Source organism: Marmota monax, unplaced genomic scaffold, assembly GCF_021218885.2.
Source record: "Marmota monax isolate L192 unplaced genomic scaffold, Marmota_monax_Labrador192_F-V1.1 WCK01_AAM20220418_F8-fsc00007, whole genome shotgun sequence".
Lineage (NCBI taxonomy): Eukaryota > Metazoa > Chordata > Mammalia > Rodentia > Sciuridae > Marmota > Marmota monax.
The window spans coordinates 24716210-24742335 of record NW_026692781.1 but is presented as its reverse complement, the minus strand read 5'-3'; the positions used below and the strand labels follow the sequence as shown (position 1 = coordinate 24742335).

At 36.2% G+C, this 26126-nt stretch overlaps 1 protein-coding gene across 2 annotated transcripts in view; it reads left to right on the top strand.

The window, feature by feature from the left end:
- The window catches only part of Tmeff2 (transmembrane protein with EGF like and two follistatin like domains 2), a 256946-nt gene that overhangs the window by 224632 nt on the left and 6188 nt on the right, over positions 1-26126 (top strand). Inside the window, exons 8-10 of one of the 2 annotated variants that reach the window (XM_046447438.2) lie at positions 5197-5320; positions 7406-7564; positions 10934-12554. In XM_046447438.2, the coding sequence (XP_046303394.1) occupies positions 5197-5320; positions 7406-7564; positions 10934-11030 (380 nt within the window). In that variant the 3' untranslated portion in view covers positions 11031-12554. Of the gene's footprint in view, positions 1-5196; positions 5321-7405; positions 7565-10933; positions 12555-26126 lie in introns of those variants that run through there. The other variant, XM_058580335.1, reaches the window with a different exon arrangement.

Genomic DNA, 26126 nt, shown 5'->3' with positions numbered 1-26126 from the left:
CAGTTTTCTGATCTTTAAAAAACTTCCGTTGCAATTCAAGCTAGATATGAGGTTTTACTGCCACCTCGTATGTTTATACCTGATAAGATAAGGAGAGGAAATCATAAGAATTGAATATCTTCTTAGAGACCAACTCTAATCAATGAGGGGATAAGCATGACTTTACTTCAAATTCATAATTTATTTCTGTCCCAGGCATAATGTAAATATAATGGAGTTAGATATTTTCCTTTTCCTAGGTGGTCAGATAAAATTATTTTTGAATTGCTTAGGAGATAGGGCAGTTAAGTAGGGAAAAGGTAAACCAACTGACCACAATAGAGGCAATATCAATAGTTCAGTACTGGAGTTTCCCTATACAGTCATGAAATATAAAAAAAAAATAGTATTATATCAATATTCAACATTGAAAGTTTGGGTTTCCTAGAAAAGTATGGTACATTTTGTTTATCTACAGGAAAAGATAGTTGAAAAGATAATAAATCAGTCTGTACTATTCATACACATATGCTTGTCAAGATAAAATGTGATGTAATTATAAGGATGATGTTAATGAGTGAGTTTAGATCCACAAACATTTTGTTCATCAAAAGAAAACAATACATAATATGATCACTTAACATTATAATGTTGGGATTATAGACATAGTCAAAATTTAGGATGTTTTACATCCTTTTAAAAAGTAAAGTGTCCCCATAATTAAGGCAAAAACTATTTGTTTCATTTAATATGTCTAATATTCCCATTTCTATACCTCTTTCTCCTAGGATATAAAAATATTTTTACAATAAATATTAGCAAACACCTATTAGTAATGCATTATAAATAAATATTACCAACAAAAATAAATATTACTTTTGGAGTTCAAAGAATTTAGAAATCTGGAAAAAAAAATCATGCCTACTGTATAGTAACAGCATACAATATCTCTGAGAAATGGTACTAAAATGTCTTTTTTAATGCTGGAAGAAACACACTTCTTCACTGTACAACGTATTTGTCCAATAAACAGCTCCAGTTGCTTAAAAATGTGCTGTAGAAATCTACTCCTTAAAATAACCACTGAATCCTTGATGTTACCTCCGTTTTGAGGATCTTTCCAACTTAATCTGAAATTCTTGCATAGAATCAGTCCCTAGGGAATCAGTGACCTAGGGAATTTGTGTACATTAAAAAGAAAAGCCTGAAGAAAGCACTGTGGGAGAGTCACCAGAAAAATATTATGTGTCCAGCCCACAATAGGCCTCCCCTGTGTAACATGCAGTGAGTAGGGGCTGGTCTTCTGGCCTTTATGAAGTTTGATTTTCTCATAAGTTTGAGATTACAGAACCCCTGAACTAAGAGGGCTGAATGAAGAAAACCACCTGTGTTCCCTCCCAAAGAAAATACACAGAAACTCAGAACCCATCAACTCAAACACAGAACTGTCCAATGAAGAATATATTCATGTTGTATGCTTCATAGAAGTGAAATTATTCTAAGACTAGAGGGTAGGGCACCGAAACAAGAGAAATGGGCTGACTGTGAAACACTTACTAGCACAGGACAGTGATAAATGCACAGCTCATCTGTCTTTGAAACTGGAACTCTAGGTTTGCTGGTTCATGATGGTTTTTCAGGATATACATCCCTGGAGAGCACTAGACTATATGACATAACTTGACTTTCAAAACTTGTTTGGCCAAGCTCTAACCGTTACCCAAAAGGAAGTATTTTTTCTTTAGAAATAAAATTTTGGGGAAATTTCACCCAGTCATGTCTCTGCTTTGATCCATAATATGTTGAGTTGATGGATTAAATATCATATTTCCAGCTTTGGGGGGGGAAAGAAAGGAGTAATGGTAAACACACATACACACATGGACCACCCCATTCTGAGCTATATTAACTTAAGTCTGAGGTGCTAAGCAGTTTGTCTTTTCTCCATTTGTACCCACTTAGCATATCTGACTTGCATTTAGGTAAGGCTTTGTCATTTGCCTCCCTTTCTCTGTCTCTTTGGATTTCCCTGTCTCTTTCCCTGCAAGCACCAAGGAAGAAACAGTATGTGTAGCTGTGCTATAGAACAGCCCACTTAACAGCACTTGAGGGAAATTGACTAGCAATGGGCATGCAGCCCTATTAGCTCTGCTGCAAATAACTCAAGTCATAGCAGAAACTACCTCACAAAAGGGTCAAGATCTCTTTCAGAACAAACCACTTGTAAACATTTAAACAGGAAACTGGTTGAGGATTCTAAACAGAGACATGAAGAGTTCCTAACATCATCACTATCTCTCTTAGAAGACAGAGCTCAACCCTTACATTAAACCTCTTTAAATGGAGGACAGAGAAATCAATGTCTAAATCATCAGCCACTGTAGGAAACATGCAGGCTTCCAAAGTATCATTTTTTATATAATCTTAAATATGTAAATGCTTTATTTGTGCTTGAATATCTGCTTATCCATAAACTTCAGGATGGCAAATACTCACTATGGTCCATACCCGTATTTGTTGGGCATATTAGATTTCGGTGCTTCTCCTCTTCTTAATATACTTAAATCTCATTTCTAAAGTATGTCTATTGCATTACTAGAAGTGATTATATATTCAGGTTTTCAATCAACTGGTTTACTTGGTTGGATTGACTATAAATTTGTTGACATATATTGATGACTCCTCATTTTCTTGCCCAGGGATTATTTCTTCTACTCATTTATTTTCAATCTCTCTACTTTCTTATTTGACAGTATCCTATGAGCAGCAAAACAGAGCACTCCAAGCTCATAAGGAATGGTGTAAACTAATTAGCAGATTTTATGATGGAAACTATTCCCCTCCCATGTGATCTTTCTGGTTGGATAATAAACTTTGTAAATATATACAGCTCTTACCACATGAAGGCAATACCTCATTCAAACAAGCTCCTGTTTTACCCTTAGATTTCAGTTCATAATTGTAGACATGGTTCAAATACAGAAATAAACTGTCAGTAAGGGGTGAGGTACTGTCTTAAAAATAAAATAGTCTAAAAAAATGGATTTTGAGTTTTAAAAAAATCTTGATCTTCTTTTGCAGCTGACAGAAAGAAAAATAGCCCTAATAAGATGTGTTTGAAAAAAATCTGTACTATGACTGAAAAGACAATGTATAACTGAAATACAGGGTAGTCAGAGGAAATTCTCCTGCATGCAGGTGTGCAGAAGCACTGAAGGGTAACTAACAAACCCTAAATAGAAGTGTTGACTAGTTTGTTATTGGAAGAAGATCCAGAAATAAGAGTGAAAATCAGTGCTGGCTCATTACATCAGCAGTGGATTAACAACCCCCACTGCTACAGTTTCCTTCAACAGCAGGTGGATGGTTAGACTACTCTAGCTTCTTGCCCCCTGGCCTGGCATAAAATGAGTCCATATCTTCTCCATGGATTCATGAATGACCACAAGTCATTGCAAGATGCATTTAATACCATGGTTGCCCTGCTTGCATTATTGTCAGATGTTCCTAGGTTGGAAATTTTATCCAGCAGTGTACTTGTGTTTGCTTACCACAGGTATGATTTTCTACCAAAACACCATGAACAAAATTCAAAAATAAGTTAAAAGAATAGGGAGAAACCAAGAACAAATTTTCTATATCTTTATAGTCTTTTTCATGAATGCAGTTCATTCACTTTAATGCTAATTACCAATGTAGAAATATTATAATACAAACAAAGTATTGCTAACCTCATAGGTAAAGAAATATGGATTAAAAACAAATGGCTGAAATGCCATCTACAAGCTCTCTACCATGCATATAGTAAATTCCATATAAGTTTGGGTATGGAACTAGAAATATTGCTTATCATGACAGTACACATAAACAACCCTACACAAGAAAGCATTAAACATATTTAACAATTCATTTCAAATTTGAATTATTTGCAGATGGCATCCAGTCTTAATATGTATAGATATTTTATAGCTTTACCTAAACATAAATAATATATTTGTCTGATGTACTAATGCCAGAGGCATATTTTTATTCTGATGAATATTTCATCATCTATGACTGCCTGTAAAATTTAAGTATTCAGTATGATAAAAAACAAAACATCCCTATGTGGGAATAATAGGAAATAATCCATTTCATAAAAATAATAATTAGCTTGCCATATTCCATTACTACTGACCAATTACTATGGTGTTGAAGAATTCCTTTAGACTGAAAATTTTCTTTGGGTTGAAGAAAATCTGTAGAATGAGGTCAGGAAAGTCATATTTCTCATGTGTTTGGGCAGAAAATTTCAAGACTTTCAGAACTTAGATTATAGAAAAAATTAAAAAGATAGAACTTTCTATTATAAGATGAAAATAAAGGATAAGAGGGCTACTTAGTGATGCTATTACAAGTATGAAGTACGCATATTTAGACAAAAATAAAAAAAAATAAATATCAAACCACATATAAACAAAACATTAACAAGGAAAATGGTTCATTTAAGAACACAAGTTTTTTTATAAGTTTAAATTTCACATAGCATTGTTGACACTGGTCAAATAGTATACACTAAAATATACTTAGAGCATACAATAAGTATGTACTATTTGAGTCTTCATAAATGATGCTAAAATAACATTTCCTCTTTCAATAATTTTATTTTAGCAATAAAAAAATGTATAGATGTTAGTCAAATTCATGTTCCCAGTAGATTTTAAAAGCTTCAAAGAATACATTTGATGAAATTTGCATTTGATTTGGAAAAATGTCTGTTTAACAATTCAACATGGCCATATTTTAACTTTTAAGCTCTCACACTGAGAAAGTATCAAGGTATTGTAGCAATTTACTCTTAGGAACATTATGCTGGGCTTTGAAATTCAAAATATAGACTATTTCTTCTTGGATTATTTTATGATCAATGTACAGTCTAAGCAAGGAAAATTAAAGCTGTCTGACAACTCATAGAAACATCACTGGCTGTTAAAGATGTAGGAAATTGCATAAAAGCATGAAAAGCACTGGGCAATTTTGCAGTTTCATCTCTAAACACAATTGTAAAGACGTCTGTCTTTCAATTCTTTCTCCCTCTTTCTTCAGAAGCATGGCCTTTTAGTTCTTGCCCTTTTAAATAGCTTTGCCTACTGTAGCTTTGCTTCTTAATGTACTGGTTGATCTTACTAGGCAAAGAAAGTATTTACAGGGGATGCTTGCTTTTATCTGTATTCACAGAGAATGCTAACAAATTAGAAGAAAGTGCCAGAGAACACCACATACCTTGTCCAGAACATTACAATGGCTTCTGTATGCATGGGAAGTGTGAGCATTCTATCAACATGCAGGAGCCGTCTTGCAGGTAATGTTTTCACTCCTAGACTTTTAAAATGTGTAGGTAAAACTAAGTTTTAAATGTTTATGGAGGCTTGGTGGCATTCTGCTTGAATGAATTATCAGCATCAGAACATCTCTCTGCCTTTCTTATACATACATACACACACATGTATGTGCAGGTGCATGTGTGTGTGTGTAGAGGGAAGCTGTGCACTCAGAAACCATAAAATGTGTATGCCTTACACACTCAAGTACCATGTAACACATTGCAATATACACACTTCTAGTGGAATTTAAAATTGTACTTTGCACATTACAATATACATGAAGATACAGGCTATTCATTATTATGTACACTCTTTTCCTTGAACATAGAACAGTGCTTGACGCTGTTCATTAAATATTTCAAATGAGTAAATGCTACTTTAGGAAGGTGATCATTTCAAAAGTCCTTCACCTCCTAATAAATATCATTCTTGGTGTTGCCAGGCACTCAGTCACTGTTTTCTATGGATCTGCTATCCATTCAGCTTTTCGGAGTGAGATGAGTAGCCACACCTCTATAGTAGAGACACAAAGAAAACTTGCTCCACAAAGGGTTGCCCCAAGCCTTCAATTTGTGCAAAGCACAGTATCTGTAAACACAATAAAGAGAAGCACAATAAAATGGAAGAAAACAAGAAATCGCTTGTCTGAATTTGGTTTATAAATATCTGCTGACTATTTTATCTGGGACATAGTATAATTATTTCAGAGATGGACAAGCCAAAACGGGGAAAAAATGTATTTTAATGAAATCAGTATAAAAGTGACATATGACAAAATAGTTAGTTTTAATACATAAATACATAAAAACACTCTTTCTGGTTCTTCCCTCCCTCTCTCTTTCTGCCCCCTCCCCTCTTCCCCTCCCCTCCCTTCCCCTCCTCTTCTCTTCTCTTCTCTTCCCCCCCCACCCCCCTGAGATTGTCCTCCTTTCCGGTTTCCCTACACTGTAGGCATTAGCACCTGCCTCCTAGTGACACCAGGCAGAGTGCACATAGTGGAGAGATTAATTATCTGCTGCTCCCACTCTCCTCTGTAGTCTCCATTGTTAAGCCCTTCCTGATGCACAGAACAAGACTCCCGGATGTAGATAGGAGAAATTCAAGATCTAATACTAAAATAGTTCCAAAAAACATCAATGACAAGTCAATCCCCTTTAGTATTTTTTTTCTGAAATGTTTCCTCATTTCATTGTCAAATGCTAATTTTAATATGCAAATTTCTACCTGAGCTTGTGGTTAGTTGTTGAGTAAGTGAGAGGCAACATTCATTCCCAGAGGAATCATACATGAGCTTGTTTTGCAGAACTATATGGCCACTATCAGAATTACTTTTTTTATCTCTATTTTTTTCTTTTCATTTGCTTATTTTTTTTTTAGTTTGAGATGGGATCCCACTCTGTTAACCAGGTTGCTTTTGAACTTGTGGGCTCAAGTGATCCTCCTGCCTCAGCCTCCCAAGTAGCTGAGACTATAGGCACACAACACTGCATCCAGCTATAATTGCATTTTTCTAACAAATTCTAACTCCTCAACATCAACATCAGCACATGATTTTATGATTAGCAAATTAAAGAAATAACTCTTGCTATACCTCTGGTTTTAATGTTTTTCAAAAAAATATTTCCTGATAATAGAGAATGCTTTACTTTGGGACTTTTTGGTTGTTTTTGTTTGTTTGGTTGGGGTTGGTTTGTTTATTTGTTTGTTTGGGTACCCATGTTATAAGAATAAAACTTTTTCTCAAGTATACATATTGGCTTAGGTTGATTAAAGAGCAAATTAAATAAAATTTAAAGCTTACCTGATAAATAAAAACAGAACAATTCTCCCTGAATGGGTATCCTCTTCTGTCTGTATTGTCATAAAAACAATTTGTCTAGCAATACCATCTTCTAAATTCAGTTTTAAATATAGAAAGGGACCACACATCTTCCAAATTACAGATAAGTTGAAAGAAAATAATTGAGAACAAAAAAATTTCATGGTGAAGATCAATGTCTATTAGTCAACTATAAAAATGAATCCAGAAGCTACAGGTAACAGGATACTGTAATTTCTTCCAGGTGTGATGCTGGTTATACTGGACAACACTGTGAAAAAAAGGACTACAGTGTTCTCTATGTTGTTCCTGGTCCTGTACGATTTCAATACGTCTTAATTGCAGCTGTAATTGGAACAATCCAGATAGCTGTCATCTGTGTGGTGGTCCTCTGCATTACAAGGTCAGTAACTTTACTTGGTGACTCAAATAAAGGGATGCATTGTTCTTCCTCTTTCGAATCAGATTTGTCTGGTTATATAGTCCCTTAATGAACTCCATAGCTATCCATTCTCCATAAGTCCTGATTCCTCATCATAAGACTTTTTGAATAGTCAAATGGAAAGACATGGATTTTCACATTGGACTAGTACAAACTATTTTTTTTTAATTTTTGCGTTATGATGAAGATTATTTATTTTCTAAGCAAAAGTCTTTTTTAATCCCTTCTAATATACAATGCTAACCTTTCTTTAAATATATCTTTCTCTTCTAACTACTAGCCCCTGTAAATGACTAATGTATCCTTACCTACCCAGATCAGTATGCCAAATTAAATGAGGGTATATTTTATACAAGGCCCATAAAGGTGTTACATTGGAGCTCTCATTTATAGCACTTATATTTCTAAATGTAAGTCTCAGATATAACAATTTTAACATACTTGGTATAAACATCAAATACTTTGTATCTTAAGGTGACAAAATAACTTTTAATCACAAAATTCAAAAATCATTGTAATGAGAAAGATTATATTGTAGTAAATGAAGACTTTTAATACATGCAATCTTTAATGCAATGCAACAAATATCACAACAAACTTTTATATCAAACACCCTGTCCAATCAGAAGGTAATTATTTCCGAAGGAATAAGGTCGAGAAAGAGTGGAGGTTCCATCCAGTCTCAACAGGAAAGCAAAGTATGTAATGTCTGTCATTGGGCTTGGAGTAACTGAGTGAGGCCAGGGACCTGCTTGATTTAATTAGTGTGTGACCCATGGTAACCAAGAGTTAGATTCTAAACCAAATGCCTATCATCCATGTCCTGTGTAACCAGAAACGTTATTGAAGATACTTCTTTCTAACAATATTTCACTCACCTTTATAAAGTTCCAAGGAAGTTCTTTAAGGTTTTTGCCAAATTCATGAGGCATTTCACTCATTTGTACAGCTCTCCAGTAGATCTGAATGTTTCCCAAAAAATTATTTTCAAAGAACAAGAAAATGAAAAAATATCATATCTTTAGAAAATAAAGGTCATAATACATCTCACTCTCTGTATTTCACTGTCTTCTTTGAGGATAAGTGTGGCATTTGCTCTTGAAAAAAACAAAATATGATTCATAAATTCTCACCTGACCTAGAGGCTTAAGGGATGATCATCGACTGCAGCTTTGTGCTGCTCTAAGCCAAGCTGAGTTTGTTAACTGCACTCTCCTGTTTAGATGGCAAGTGAGTCAATGGATTATATTAAAATAGATTCTGGAGAACATAAAGATAACTCAAGCAACCAGAAATACTGAGTATTAAAAAGAAAAGATAGATAAGAATCTGAAACACAGAAAACTGCATACTACTTTAAGGGTCTTGAGCTTTCTAATATCCAAGCAATATCAGTACATGAAAAACAAAATTCATCTTTAGTGGATATGATATCATAACAATTTGATTGCTACTTCATATATTTTTTAGAAAGGCAAACTTTCCATACTTCAGCAGATGTTTCCAACTCTGCTATTAATTACAGTTTCATCCCATAAATAATAAAAACAAAGGGATACACAGGGTTCTTGCTTCACCAAGAATTGTGTGTATGTGCACGTGTGTTGTGTGAGTGTGTGTGTGTAGACTGTGTGTGTCATTGTGCATAAATACACATGTGCACATTTAATAACATTACAAAGAATAAACAATTATCCTCATTTTTTAGGTAGAGATTCTGAGGTCTGAGAAGTTAGCAAAGTGTCAAGTTCATAGAGTTGAGTGATAAGAACAAAAGAGATGTCTGGCTATCTGGTTTCAGACCTGTACCACTGCTTATACTACCTCGTGTCTGATTCTGACCTCCAAATCAGAATAAACCATGTTTTCAAGCATATGGCATTTTTCATTTTCCATGTTAAATTTAACACAAATCTACATTTACTTTTTAGGAGGAACAATAGCATTTGAACTAGATTCACATTACCATAGTGTACTTTATAAGTCTGTCCTCAGACCACCAAACATTTCAAAGCCTCCAGGAGTCACACTCATCAGTGAGCTACACCAGTTCCTAGGGTGGATCCATTTCATTTATTCTGCTTAGAAACCATTCCCCCTCCCATTTGAAACCTTTCTAACCTGGTGATCCTGCAACCCTTGTTTGTCCAAAATTATTTCAAAATATTCAGGTGCTAAAACATTTACAAAATAACACCAACCAGATATCCACTCATTCTTTGCAATTTTCTTTCTCACCAGTCTCTTCTCTCCTCCCTCCTCCATCTTTTTACCATCACCTTTCTTTTTTCCTTATCTCTTCATCTTTATTTCAGTCAAACACCTTCACTCCTCCCAAACAATGTGTGTCACAACAAATATGGACACTAGAGACAAGTTCCAAAATGAAAAGAGTTGTCCTGTTGAGAAGTTAGACTTTTAGTCTTTTTATCTCTAGCTCCCACTTTCTAGGAATGCAATTTCCTGCTCCATCTTCATTTATGATGGGTATGTGTCCCCACCAATCTACACACACATATACACACAAACACACACACACACACATACACACCTTCAAACAAACAAACAAACCATGTATCTACTATGTAAGTGTCTGCATACATATGTGTGTGTGTGTTTATATATTCTCTGAGACCCCATAGCTTGTTATCATGGGGTTTTTATGGGAATTTTATATTGTTCCTATTTGCATGATCAAAACAATCTTCTATTACAAGAGAAAAAATACTAGATCAGAGATTTTCAGATAATTTGACTGAATATTAGCTTTTTATAGAAGCTACATAATTGGTATCCATTTATGTCTCCAGCTGATAGTGTTCATGCACAAAAAAAATGGTTATTAGGCTAAACCAAAACAATATTCCTTCCCATTATATATCAGGTATTAACAGTTGGCTCATTCTCTGGTGTGATAGAATTTTAACTCGTGGGATTGAATTGTCAATATAACATTCATCCTTAAGACATTTAGAATATGAAATTGTTGAAGACCTTTAAAGCGAGATTCGATGAGCTCACGATTTGCTTGATTGCATTGTGCTGAGTCTGTTCGTTGTGCCTTAATGAGTAAGCATTTGAGGACAAGGTAAATGTATTCCTCTTCAACTTCCAGTTCTGTTCTTCCGTTCTCAGCAGACACTTAAAGACGACCTCAAGGAGAAGCAAAACATAAAGTTTCTAAAATAATCCCAGCTTCTACTAGTACTTAATTCTTTCATCCAAGACATTTAAATAACTTGCTTAATCCACAACTTCACTCTGTAATTGTAGGACCAAACTTTAGGTAATCTCATTGGACTAAGATCTGTAAACTTTCCAACCTTCTAGGAAATGCCCCAGAAGCAACAGAATTCACAGACAGAAGCAAAACACAGGGCACTACAGTTCAGACAACACAACCAGAGCGTCCACGAGGTTAATCTAAGGGGAGCATGTTTCACAGTGGCTGGACTACCGAGAACTTGGACTTCACAATACAGTATTATAGACAAAAGGATAAGACAAGAGATCTACACATGTTGCCTTGCATTTGTGGTAATCTACACCAATGAAAACATGTACTACAGCTATATTTGATTATGTATGGATATATTTGAAATAGTATACATTGTCTTGATGTTTTTTCTGTAATGTAAATAAACTATTTATATCACACAATATAGTTTTTTCTTTCCCATGTATTTGTTATATATAATAAATACTCAGTGATGAGAAAAAATTGGCATTCTTAAATCTGCGGTATTTCCTAACTCTGAATATAATCCAGCTAGTACAATCTGTACAGGTACCAGTATTTTATCTCTTTCCACATCTGGAGACAGCACATTAGTTTATACAGGACGCGGTGGCTAAGTTTTGAGTGATTCCAAGATCAAGGGAAATGATGGTTATTGGAAAAGAGAAAAAATAATTTACTTTATATCGAGTGAGGATAAAATATTTCTGATCTTTGAATCATTTCTATTTCATCTACATTCTTCCCTGGTCTTCCATTTTCATCCCCAGAGCAGAAAATCTAGGGCATATAAATTAAATCAAAGAAGAAGGGGAGGGAAAGTATTTTATAACTCATAAAGGAGAGGGAAAGAAGATATTGGTTTTATTTGGGAAACGGCTAAGAATCTCCCAGTTAAGTGTTTTTATCCGAAGGGTCCTGAGTGAGTTAATTATTAGGTATACACACAGTGGAAAAGTCTATTCCATTTAGGTGAATGGAATTAACAGTGAGGGGGAAAATTTAATAACTCGGTAAATTGCCAAAATTGTGACTTCTCAGAAACACCTCACTATATTTGTAGTATGAGATTTTGAAAAAGAAGTTAGGCTTACAACCAAATACCCCATAAATAGCTTTACGACTAATGAGGCACCATTATTTAGAATGGAATTAAGACAATGACAATATTGCATGAAAACAGACAATTAATCCCATAGCATCTGAAGGATGTTAGTGAAATTCTGGTGTTGATTTTTGTTTGATTTAAGCATATGAATAACTATGGCCATTTTAGGGAAAAAAATAAATTATGAATATTCTCAAGGAATAAGATTAAAATAACTAATCAAATAGTTGCCTTATTATATTTATCACTGGATAGCTTTCCATGGCTCATACAGTAAATTTAAATAAAGCTTTCTTTGTATCCTTCAAGTGACCTCTCTGTCTACCAAAAGGAATGATGCTCCTATGTCCAAAAAAAGGACACAAATATCAAACCAATATATTCTGAATACAAAATTATTCAGTGAAAAATAAATGTATAAGGTATTTGTTAAAACATAAAGGTGACAATATAAATGGGATTTAAGACATTAAAAAATCTGGTTTTCCAGATCAGTCATAGTTTGAAGGGTGTGACTGTATTGGCATAACCATCACTCAAATTTTTTTATATAGGCCAGTCCTGTGATACTTGGATAAGACAATTCCTTTTAAACTGCTGCATGGATGTTTCATTTGATTGACATGTGCATAGGTAGAACTAACCCTAAGATCCTTTAAAAGGTAGTAGTTATGGCAAACAAACTCTTTCTCCTCCTAAAGAAGGAAAAAGATTTGGTAATAACTGAGATATATAGAGGTAAGGAGAAATAACAATTGCAGTGACTTTTGCTTGTAAGTTTATAAAATGACTAGCTTGGTTAAATATTGATGCATTACTATGATTTTTTCTCTCATTGGAGATTGTACCCAGGGGTGCTTTATGGAGATTGTACCCAGGGGTGCTTTACCACTGGGCTACATCCAAAGCCCTTTCTATTTTGGGACAGGGTCTTGCTAGATTGCTAAGGCTGGCCATGAACTTGTGATCCTCCTGCCTCAGCCTCCTGACTGTACGTGAATTTTTATCAAAGATGATAAAGCCTAGTGTTAGAAAACTCCTTAGTACACTCTTGCCCACCTCCATGCCCACCCTCTTCATGGATTCCCCTTTAAAAGCTGCATAAAAAGCCTTAAGAGAGCATATACCATGTGCAAGGTATCTTGAATACAAGATCCTAGGGAGATACAAAAGAAACATTCTTTCTCATGTAAAGAAACTCACCATGAAGTACTAACAAATAATCATTCAGCTTCTACTTGCACATTTCTCACCATTTGAAATTTCATTCTTGGACAATTCTAATTTTCTAAACAATTCTTTCTTATATTGAGTTGAAATTCACTTTTTTGTGGTCTCTCCCAGTGGTCTTTCCTATTTTTCCCTCCCTAGAAGAAAGGAATAATGACTTATATATTTAAAATAAGGAAAGAGATAGTGTTTTCCCTCTCAACCCATATCCTTTTCAGGTATTTTCTTCTCTAAGTGAAGCATCTTAATTTCTTCATCTGCTCTTCATGTGATGTGATTCCCACACCTTCATCATTCTCCCTTGACTTTACCTTGACTTATTTCAAGTTCAAATTTCACTGACTACTATAAAGTCAAGTGGTCTGACCAGCAAAGTTTATAATAGAACCTGAAGAGAACCTTTGACTAAGAGCCATGGTTTCTAAATTCAAGTCACTTTGACTACAAATTTGCTGTGGATCCACAAGCAAATCATTTCACATCTCAGGCTTCATTTTCCTCATAAAGAGATCACTTTATCTCTCTAATTTCAGTAGTCTATCTATTCAGGAAAAAAAAAAAAGGCACTACACTTTTATCATTGCTGCCCAAGACCACATTGTTTTTGTTACTTATCCTAAATCTAAATTCAAAACACTTTCAACTAATAAGCCACATCATTCATTCATTCATTCACTCCTTTATTCATTATGAATTTACTGTACATTTACTGTGGGTCACCAATTGCAAGCACTATGCTGGACCATGAGATGACAAAAGACAGAGTCCCTGTCTGAAAGGAACTCACTATCATATCATCTGGTATCTTGCACCCAAGATCTCACCATCTGAAGCGGGAAGCAGGAGTAAATTTAAAAATATAAAGAAGGCAACAAAGACTACGATACTGATCAGCTCAGATTCTCGGGAGCCCTGAAAGGGGCCCTCCAGGCTGGTTAGTTTTGCCTTTTCACTGTGTGGCATTCCATCATTCTCCGTGCACACTTGGCTGTCTGGTTCTACGATCTTGTCCATGTTCTCAACACACCTTCAACATACCCAGAGCAAATAACGCTTATTGGCGTTGTGTTCCCTCTGTGATTCCCTTGACAGTCCCTTATTTCTGTCATGGGACTCTCCAAGTTTTTCCTTAATTGTCCATGCAAGCCTGCCTTGCCCTTAGCCTGGAAACAATGAGAATTCAGAAAATTAATGACTTGCCATTTTTTTTTTCATTTACTTAACAAACATTTATTGTGAGCCTACACCATGCCAGACACATTTCTAGGTGTTGTGATTTAGCAGTGAGGTAGAAAATAGGCCTGTGCTCTCAGGCTCACCTTGTAACAGAGGAGGGGCGGGTTGGGGAGAGGAGAGGAGAAGATTCATCAAACAACAAACATCACTGGAAAGTTTTTCATTCTGCTTGAGGAATTAAGAACTAAATGAGGTGATTCAGGGTGCCATTGTTATTAATGGGGATTGGGTGTCTCCAATGGGGGTATAATATTTAAAACTTGGTCTCTGAAACAAGGCAGATGTGGGTCCTTAGCTCCACTTTGCTATTTAATCTTAGGCAATTTGCTTAATTTTTTTTACACCTCATATTTACAATGGAGAAAGATCTTCCCCAGTCCCACAAGACTAATATGAAAAATAAACATGACAATCAGTGTTTGGGCTCAAAATAGTGGCATACACAGAGTTCACTTTCAATGCATGGGAATTATTTTTCGAGGGATATGATAAATATTTTTTTGTAAAAGTAAATAGATAAGAAGAAGAAATCATGCTTCTTCAGCCAAGTGATGCATTATGGGAATCACAGGGTCAAAGTTAGATGGCACTGAACAAGCATGTGGATTCCCAGGAGAACCTCTTGTGTCCCCGGAGATAAGAAAGCTTGTTTTGGATCTGAGAAAATATGGCAATATAGAGTTAAAAACACAATCTAATTTATCTAGGTTTTATTTTATTTTTTCCCCAAAGCATCCACTAGCACTATATCTGAACAAGAAAGGGGATCTTTTTTTTTTATTTTAAAATAGGTCTATCCTGATAAAATGCATATTAATACTCCAGTGTGTTTCAAGATGCAGGATGAGTGAGTCAGTATTGCAAGGACTTTGCAGGACAATATCTTTCCCTGAATGGATTCTTGAGAAGCCAGTGCAGACAGCTGAAATACGACAGAGACTATCTCAAAGTCATATTAAACTCTGCTAATATTTGTCTTCAGATGTGATCTCTTCTTGCCAAAGTCACACAGCACCTGCACCAAGTACTCTTCCTCAATCACAGTAAATACTTCACCTATGTAATTAACCATCTGGATATTAATAATGAATTAATTGATAACTTAATCTAAGCATCCAGAGGAAGCTTATGTACAGGATAGGTAGAGGAAGGCTGAAGGATTATATAAAGTAATAATCAATGCATAGTTATGCAAATGAACATATCCCTTTGAAATCGGCTTCAGAAAGGTAAGTGAGATATGTCAGGCCTCCTTTCAACCTCACTATGGACAGAAATCTCCCTTCCTGGCCTATCTATGCTGGGAATGAGTCCTTGGTTGATGTCTATCTGCTGCAATACTGAATAAGTGAACTTGAGTTTCTTGTATTCTTTTAGCTATTTAATTCATTTTCACTATTTGTTTTGCATTAAATAAGAAATGAAGGAAACAGTGTTTCCCTTTGTTTTTCCAGGCCAAATTCCATACAGGACAAGAACCTAAGTCAGAGTTAATTAGCAGTCCCAAATCAGGCATGATGGGGAAAGTTGAGAGAGAGGCAGGAGCAAGGTCTGGCCTCTGTTCCTTGGGATCAATCCCACTGTCATATACACTGCAGTTTGTAAGATCCTTCACAGATCCCTCCAGAGGAGGCCTAATGACAGCCATCCAGGCAGCAGCTCTCAGGACCTATACAATCAAACCCACTCTTGGGGAAGCATTTTGAGATGTTTCATGTCCTTCTTGTCTGTAGATGTCTCCTCTTGTTGGGATTCCTCCCATTCTTAAAGTACTAACTGCCTGTATTTTCTTCACCCCATGAAACATCCATCCTTGGTTACAGTCCTTTTCTGCCACAATCCAACCTAATTCTCCTCCATGAACCTAGAGGAGCCTTTTTGTATTCCAGATTTTTATGAAAACAAAGCACAGAGTAATGTCCCAATTTTTCACAACCATATGTCAGATTACTAACAAATATATTAATAAGTGATTCTTCCTTGACTAGGTTAAATTAGAAAATATAGATAAATCAAAAACATACCAAGACCAAGAGAAACATCATGGTATTTGTGAATACAGTTTCAATGAATATATGTCCAAGCTTAAACATGTTACAAAACTAAATAAAAAGAATAGAAAATATTTTATTACTTAAACAGGGGAGTATACAAATAGCTGCCACTGATTACCTGAGCTAAAGCTAGCTATTAGAAAAGTGCATTGAATTTTACTGGATGAATTGGTCCAGTGAAGTCTATTCAACTACATGTTTTGTGGGTCACTTTAAGGAGAATTTTAATAAAAACAAAAATAAAGAGAAAACCTCTCCAGCCATTAGGAAATACAATAACCTCCTTACTAACTTGTGGGGAGAAAAAATTCTTAACTAGAAGTCACTTCATCTGTTGACATGCATGACCTCAGACCAATGACATGTCATGCAAAAATCTCTCAGAGTGGGAAATGGCAACTTGAAAGACAGGAAGAAAAAACAGTGAGCAAGAAAGAACTAGTGAGAAATCAAAAGCCCTGGCAAGGTGAGCAGGAGAGAGATAGCAAACAATTGGATAGGAAGGAGCAGAGCAGGGCAATTATGGGAAGCAGATTTTGAGAGTCAGGTTATTCAAATATTTTTCTAGAAGAAAGGCATCTAAAACATTGGAACAAGGTTTCAGAATGTGAAATGGCAGCCAGAAAGCAGGGAGCAGAGGCCTCAGAAGGCCTCCTGCCCTGAAATCTAGGGAGGCTGACCTGCTGTGCACTCAGGGTTTGCAGGCAGAGGAGCTGGCTTGGCAAGCTGGGCAGAATGAGGCCAAGGCACAACTCTGCCTCTGGGTGAGGCAGAGAATGTGTTTGAAATGAAAGTTCTGTCATGTGCATATTTTCTTCCTCACAAATCTTGACCTCGAGATATGTAGATTAGATTCTTTATATTCTGCAGGGCAGACTTATCCCAAAGCACTAGATCTGCTCTACAGATAAAGAAGAAAGGAACAGCCCTTGCCCTCCACCCAGAGGCCAGCCCTCCCTCTCAGGGCTGTGCAAGAGCTATGACAATCACAAATGCAGGCTTCTGGGATGGTATCTGATCTGGCTGCACTTGGAAAACAAAATCCTGGGATCATAAAGCAGTCCTGAGTAGCATTAGAAAAGACAAGCTAAAAAAGGAAGCAGACTAGTCCCTGCTTACAGAAGACAAATCCATTTGCAGTCTGCCTGGGGATATATGGGTCAGAACTGTCAAGCAGAGCAACCCATTGGAAAGTATTGTTTAGGTTTGAAAAGATGAGTAGAAAGAGAAAAATGACTGCTCTATGAGTGGAGGTTGAGAAAGAAACGGGAAGGGAAGCCCCAGTGTTACACCTCTCAGCCTTTGGGAAAGCATGCACGTGGCTCCATTCTTCACAGGACAGTGCCAGCAGAGCAGGCTGGCTGATTTGTAATTAAGCTCGCAGACCAGAGTGAGTCTTGTAAACAGTCAGTGATGTTGCTGACTTCCCCCCAGAGGGCTGAGACTTTGCTGCACCAGCATCCACATAATAACATTATATTTCACTTTTAAATAAGATGTACATGAATGTGCACTTGCGCCCAATTACAGTAATGCATGATTTACATAAAATTAACTCTCCTGCTTAATTACAGTCACACAGGGATTAGGGAGAAAGGGCTTTTACTTTGTAAACAGTATATGCTTTAGCACTTAGCCTCCCCGCGAAGTATAATCGGTCCAATCATAAAAGAAAATGAATTTTGCAGGCACTGGGTCTTGCCATAAGTTTACTTCCCTTCTATCAGGATCCTGTATAAACTGAGTCATTAGAGTCTTTATCCACTTAGAACAAAGGAACCCAGTTCTTCTGAAATGCGAATATACAAACCGAATTGCTTTGTAGCAAGGATCTAGAGTTCCAAAGCTTTACATTCAGTGCAGACTTTAACCCTCTGGGTAAGGAATCTGCAAAGGGCAAGAGAATGAGTCTCTGGTTTGCTAGAAGCAGCTGAGAAAATGCTTTCTTTAAAGGGCGATCCAAAGCTGCTTTGACAACAAAATGATTAAAGGCTGACTTTTCTCTCATCTTACATCTGTCACTTTTCTGTGTCTTCCTTTTTTCCACAAACATGAACATAATTTTTCTCTGAATAGGACTTAAGACTGCACATCAACAAGGAATTAAAAGCAAAGTTCACTGCAGCCCACACCAAAAGAAGTTTCCTTTTTTTTGCTCCACCTCGGCCAGAGCTGGTGCCAGAACTGGGGTTGAAGAAATTCATTGAGCTGGCATAATAAGAAAAAGATTGAAGGCAACAGGGATTGAAGTTTCATCATTATCAGTTCAGTGGGGACGTGAAAGTGCTTCTCAGGAAAGCTGCACAAAAGTACTTCAAGGAGACCGAAAGCTCATCACACTGGCTAACCACAAAAGATGGCATTTTCATTTTGCCATGTCGTCAACCCTCTTTTCACCCAGAACACAGAAGAGCTGGATACCCAAAGAGAAGAAAAGGCTCTGAAGTAGGAAAGAGGGAGACACTCTAACCTGTGGCGCCTAGGAAAACCAAGGAAGAGCAAGATCTAGCCAGAGAAGATTGCATTTAAAGAAAAGAGCTGTAAATAGAAATTAGGCAAATGGGGTCTTATTTTCAAAAAATTAAAAAATAGAAAATCACATTTCTGACTCAGGGTTTGGTGCTTGACTTCTTTAGAACCATTTCTAAATGCTCTTCCTAATAAACTAGATACCTATGCCATATCAAGCACTTTTATAAAAGGATCATTAACCAAAAAGTGTTAACTACAACATACATTCAATATGTGCAAGCATAGTATATGATACTGAATTATTTTACCTCATAAACCCTGACATCTATCCCCCATCAAAACACTAAGTGAAGGGACCTATTGAAGTTTTTAAATTCAGAAAGGCTTCTGTGGAGAGATTTTCAAAGGTTTCTTTGGAAAGTCTGGAGACAGTGCTAGGTCACTTGGTTGTTTGGGGGCAAATTGGTCCAGTCATCTGTGTTTTAATCCCTTCTTTTTATCATTGCAAATTTCTCTGCCAGAACTGAAGCCAAATTACAGAAACTAATTTGTTGATTTTAGTTTCTTTCTTTTTATTTCTTTTCTAATTTATTTTTATTGATGCATTATAATTATATATAATAGTGTGATGCATTGTGCCATATTTGTACATGCACATAAGATGATTTGCTCAATCTCTTTCCCCAGTACCTTCCTTTTCCCTTCCCTCCTCCCTCCCATCCACTTGTTCTACTCTATTGATCTACTTCCCATTATTATTATTATTATTATTATTGCATTCCCTCTGTGTTCTCTTGAGTTACCTTCTCTCTGGCACTAGCTGATTCACATTGTGTCTGATGCCATAAGACATCTTTAATTTAAAATGCATGAATCAACCTTGAATTTTTCATCCTTTGATCCTTCATTGAGTTGTTATTTCACAATATCAAAAAGCCTCAGAAGTTATGATTTGAATAGTGGTCACATTCAAAGGAGCACTATGTCAGGTTTGATCCTGAATACACAAAATCAAAACTACTTCCATTTGGTTAAAAAAAAAAAAAAAAAAACCTACACCCTTGACTTTGCCTGAAAGTAATGAAATGAAACTGCCCTGAAAGTACTGACTTCTAACTTTGTCTATCTAGTTGCACTTCAAAATTTTGGGAATTGATTTTATGGCTTATTCATTGTGATAATGCATGATGTATTAAAAAATACAATTTATGACTAAGAATTTAAATGTCAATTGCAGATATGAATTTCCTACTCATCCTTCATAGAAAAGGTTCTGTTTGGGGCTCTTTATGAATACTATTTTACTTATAATAAGTCTCTGAGATATTATAATTGTACCCATTTTATGATGAAGTAAAGTTGCAAATAACTTAGTCAAGGTCACAGATCTAGGATAAGCCACTGCAGAGATCTGAAACCAGAGCAAAGCAAAATCCATTCTGCACCAGTATAAAATATGGTTTTCATTACTTTTTATTTGTAATAAAATAAAAAGTATGTGAAAAAAATCATACATATTTCAAAGTTATTCATTGGCCAGACAAATGCTTTTCAAGTGATACTACCTTTGCTCAATTATTCTAAAATTTTGCTCTGAAAATCATCCAAAGAGATAATGTATGTGCCATACCATAATAACTGTTTGAACGTACAATGATATTCTATTTTGATTCTTTTCTGCCTTTTATCCTCTCTTCCTTAATCTCCCAATTTTAATGAACTCAGCTACACATAGCTTTTTCTACCTAAAGTAAAGGTACCAAGGGACGAACATAAGAAAACATTAGAAAAATATTTTTTAACATATTAAACAGAGAAAGAACTAGATTAATACATTAAATGCTCTTAAAGTTGGTTCAAATAATTAAAGATCAATAACCCAAGGGGGAACACGGACAAAGGATGTGAAATATAAATGGTTCATAGTTATATGAAAAGATATAACATCAGACATTATCTTGTTCATACACATGCTTACTTATTTTCCTTTTTCCCACCTCCATTTCCAGAAAGATAAGCTTCATAAGATCAAGAAGTCTATCTTGTTGCTATGACCTTAACGCTTAGAACAGTTTGGGGTACTTCACAAGTGCTCAATAATACTTGAAAATGAATGAATGAGGGAGTGAGTGAATGAATGAATGAACAAAATAAAGTCAATTCTGAGCTTCTGCCAAACTGCTTGGAACAATTGCTCTCTAAAAGTCAGTAGTATGACTATGGTGTGGTGGCATAAATCAGCAGAAAAAGGAATAAGAGATGTTTAGTTTGAAAGGTGCCAGTCTTTTAAAGGGTCCTCAAAGTGTAAACTGACTCTGCAGAGACTTCTAAAAGAAGATTAGAGTATTTTTCTTTTCCCATTTCTTTGTTCCAATCTTGCATAAGGCATACTAACTTCCAGGAGGCACCCTGGTAGGGCAAAGGGTAGTATGGAGCTGGTGTGCTATAAATTATGGTGATTACAGCATGTCAGCAGCCCCCCAGCTGAGATCTTTAACTCACTGCTATGAGAGCTTTCAAGGGCATTTACTTTCAGGAAGGTTTAGTTGCATCAAATGCCTTTTGCAAACTGGCAAGCTTTTTAACTTATGTGAGTCTTAAATTTGTTGGGTGCATTTTATCTCACAATCAATTTAATTAGGAGCTGTCGGATTAAAAATGATTTGTTGCTTCTGAAAGGCACTTGAACTCTAAGATCCATTTATAAAAACCATTCTCTTTCCTTGTCTCTCATCCTGTCCTTCCAGTCCTATTACAAAGCAACACAAGACAAGATATTGTAACAGCCTTGACTGCCAAAGAAAGGCTCATCATAAAGCTCACTTAGAAAGAGGAGTGACTGCTAAGTCATTATTGGCATCTTCAGATGCCATGCACATACCCTTTGAACAGTCAAGATGGAAGTATGTCCTTTTTTTATTTCTTATTAATAGTACTAACTGCTTATCTTCCATAAGAAGGAAAATATTTTACGTGGCTCTGCATGTCAGAGTTCAGAATAGCTAAAAGGTGAACTGAGATGTTGGATGAAACTTAAACACAAATATATGCAGGAATAAAGGAACAAGGGGCATCTAGTTCTATTTCATTTGTTCAGGACATGGGCCCTGATTCCGTCATTAGCCATTCATGTGAAGGGACAAAAGTGGAAAAAGAAAAATGCTAGCTACCTCAGATCAGTACTTGCAAAGCTACTGAGGTAGAAACTGCAAAATGAAGCTTTCTTTCCATGAGGTCAGCCATAAATGAAAGAGTTGTATTCAGAATAAATTACCACCAGCAAAGGCAAACAGAGTGCCCTCTCTGGCAAGAAAAGTAGGCAACTTTGCATTTCATTTGACAAGCTTTTGGTGTCACATGGAAAAGATGGAAAGGGAGATATGGAAAAGCCATTTTAAATGAACTTATGCTAAGTATTACATTGCAACACTTGCCTGTTTTAAAATTTCAAATAAAAAGAATGTACTCAGATAATGGTAAATAAAAATAAAAGTATGCAGAAGTCCTTAAATCTGTGCTAGGAAAAAAAAAACTAAGATACTACAAGGGATGAAACTCTCTTTACTTGAATGTATTTTTATTATGTGTTTGCACATTTATTATTAAAATGTGATTATACTTTCCCTCTTTGGTATAAAAAAAGTAAGCTGGAAGTTCTACCAATATTTAATTGTACTATGTTTGTTATCTGATGAGTTCCTCTATATCTGTCCTGGGTCCAATGAACTATTCCAGAAAGAGGCTATGGGGACAGAACTATATTAAGGACAACAAATTCAGTGCAAGGATAGCCTTAGCTAACTATAAAGGGATTTACCAACTGCAAGGACTTCCACAGTGAATGCATGGGAACCCAGGCAGAATGTGAGCCATGTACTTTTAATTTCTGAGTAGAGACTTGCCATAAAAACAAACTGCAAGAAGAGCTATGAAACCAAGCTTCCTATAAATAATGTTCCCTCGTCACTGGTTCCTTTTATTGTGTAATATCACCAGGGTTTTCCAGTTGAAGAAAAATCTAAGAATAAATAATTTCTACTTGATTATAGAAACCCAGTTTGGCATTCTCTTGTGTTTTCCACTCTTGGTAACGTTTTTGTTTTGTTTGTTTTGTTGTAGTGCTGAGAATTGAACCTAAGTTTTTGTGCATGTGAGGCTCTACCACTGAGCTGTATCCCCAACACTGTACCATGCTTGAGATCTGGTTGGAAGAGACTTTGGGAAAGGGCTGGTGAAAACCCATGTCTGAGAGCATAAATACTGCATTTGGCAAGATAACAGCTTTGCCTCTCTTTTGGAAGTTTTATCTGGGCATTTTAGTCAGTTTTTTTTCCATCAATGTGACCAAAAGACCTGACAGAAACAACTAAAGGAGGAAAAGTTTATTTTAGGTCACAGTTTTAGAGGTTCAGTCCATGACTGGCTAACTCCATAGCTCTGTGCCTGCGGTGAGGCAGAGCATTATGGCAGAAGAAAGCATCTCAGGACATGGCAACCAGGTAGCAGAGAGAGCTCTGCTCACCAAGGACAGACTATATACCCCAAAGGCACACCCCCCAGTGGTATAATTCCTCCAGCCACACCCTACCCGCTTCCAGTTACCAACCAGTTAATGCATGTCAGTGGATTAATTCACTGATTAGGTTAAGGCTTTCATAATCTCATCATTTCACCTCTGAAAATTCTTGCATTGTTTAATTCATGAGTTTTGGGGCGAAACCTCATATCTAAACCACAACACTGGGCACAGAGATGGCCTCAGCTGTTTTCACCAAAGATCCTCCACACTGACATTTCAGCAACACAGTGTTCTAGCAGTGGAAGAGAATCTTTTGTGAAGTGAAATCTTCCATGTTTTGTGCTGTACTTCAGAATCAGTTGCGTATCCTAATGACTTTTTAGGTCTATCACAGTGTAGAAAACAAAGAGATCTGAGGTCTTGTGAAATAATAGCAAAACCTTGCCAAATAGTGAAGCAAAGCATACTGCTTAGTGTTTTGGATAGTGTATACATTTCCTGGGAGAATTGTCCACTCTGTAAATTACCCTCTATATGCATGCATCAGACAGTCAAATTCTAGGTTTGACTCTGAGTCTATGAAGCCCTAAACAGTACATACCTTTTGAAATCAAGAATGCCTGCTGCCCTATGTCTCATTAAAGGTCCACAATCAGCAGGATTAGACTTGATGACCATTCTGATGTATACTTGAAAGTGAAGAAAAGAAATGAAGAACTCTCCCTAAGGAATCCCTTTACCAAAACCATTTAAAGTACTTTTACAGTCTTCTTCAGGGTAAAAATAGAAACCTTTTCCCCTGACTTGTGGATATCTTGATTCTGTGAAATGTTGTTCAAATGTTATAACTTAACTTGAAAGTTCATGTTATGACTTAGGTCTCTGTTCATTCAAGATTAAAATGGTACCTCTGTAGTTCACCTGTCTCAGTAATTTATAGCAATGTAGCAAGACAGTTACAGACAATACTACTATTATATCTGCGTTTGTATGGGTCTTTGACCAATCAAGCTCTACAGGTGTTAAATGCTTGATCAGTTCAAATTACCACAAATGTCTCTTGAAGGGAACTTCCAAAAGTGAAACACTCCGAGAACTGAAAAAAATTATTTGGCTTCTCGAAAATTAAAACAACAAATGAAGTTCAGCATAAGAGTTCAATAGGAATGAATACAAAAATTCAAGAAGGTTATGTCAGATTTTAACTTTCCTATCATTATTAATTTAATTTCTAGTCATTATGATAATACTAAGCATTTAGAATGCATTTGGTGTTTATAGAGACAGAATTACTTCTCAAAATTACAATTTTGAATTAATATGCTATTAAAAATGTCACTAGAAAGTGCTTTTATTATTCTGCAAGTGAAATAACTGTTCCCTATTTCTTTTTATAAATAAGATTTCAGCATTTTTTGATCTTCCTTAGATTTTGAAAACCATAATGTTTCTGTTTAAGAATTCTCCTTATGCTACATTAGTGCCATGTTCTTTGGCAGCATAAAAATATGCAAATACAGCCTTTTTAATGGTGATTTTTCATTTTGTTACTGTCATTTAACTAAAAAACAACGGATGATGTTTCAACTTATCACTTACAACAGTGAAGTTACTGAATTGATATTTATGTTCAGAGCAGATGACACAGAAACAAATATGTTTAAAATACCATCTGCACCATGTGGATTTCCTCCTTAAAGGCAGATGGAGATGTTCAAGTTCAACCTTAGAGGGAAGTTCATACTTGAGGGCAGAGAATAGCGCATCACTATCTAAGAAAAATGAGTAAATGAGGTTTGCTGCATTTGGATATGGGTTGTAGAGAGGGTAGAAGAGGAGGGGTATGCAGAATTTGCATCTTCCTAGGAATCCTTCCATGTTGGCATCAAGAGTTCCCATTCTGCTTTCTGGACCTCCTTCTCTTGGGCTGCCCACTTGGCTGCCTGCCTCCAAGTCCACCTCTCCTTGCAGTCTCTACTCAATATTACACAGCTTCCACATCTGTTGCCATTTGCCAACTGGATGCTTAGAAAACCCCATGATACTGTGCACTGAATTATGGGGGAGTGGTGCCTTTCATGGCTATTTGAACTGAGAGAGGCAGGCAGCTGGGTGGGAGGAAAGTTGGACAGCACAGCCTTTCGGGAGCAACAAGCAGTGTCTAGCAAGACTGGCTCTCTGAGGGAGAACTGATGGCTCATCTCTGGAATGGCTAGAAAACATAATGGAAGAAGCTTTCCACCACTCCAAAATGATTAGAAAATTAAAAGAACTCCCGTTAATAGGCCAGTGGACACAGTACAGTATTGTAGTGAATGAGATTTTTTCTCCTGGTTGGACCGAGGTAAATGATGCTAGCTAGGCAATTCAATGAATTCCCCTGTGCCTGAATTTCCTAATGTTGGGATACCAAATCCAGTCATCATAAGCAGGAAAATAAGGTTTGTTTGGAACCTCCTGTGCATACATCTTACCAGCTTATCAACATTCATAGAGTCCATTAGCAGGCAATAAAAATTATAATAATAGTTAACATTAATTGAGCACTTACTCTTTGACATAATTAGGTACTTTACATGCTGTTCTAAATAATTTCCATTTGCCCTCAGGGCCACTCTCCACATGTCCTCACCCTGTTCTGGGCTATTCTCTGTGCCCTGGGAGGT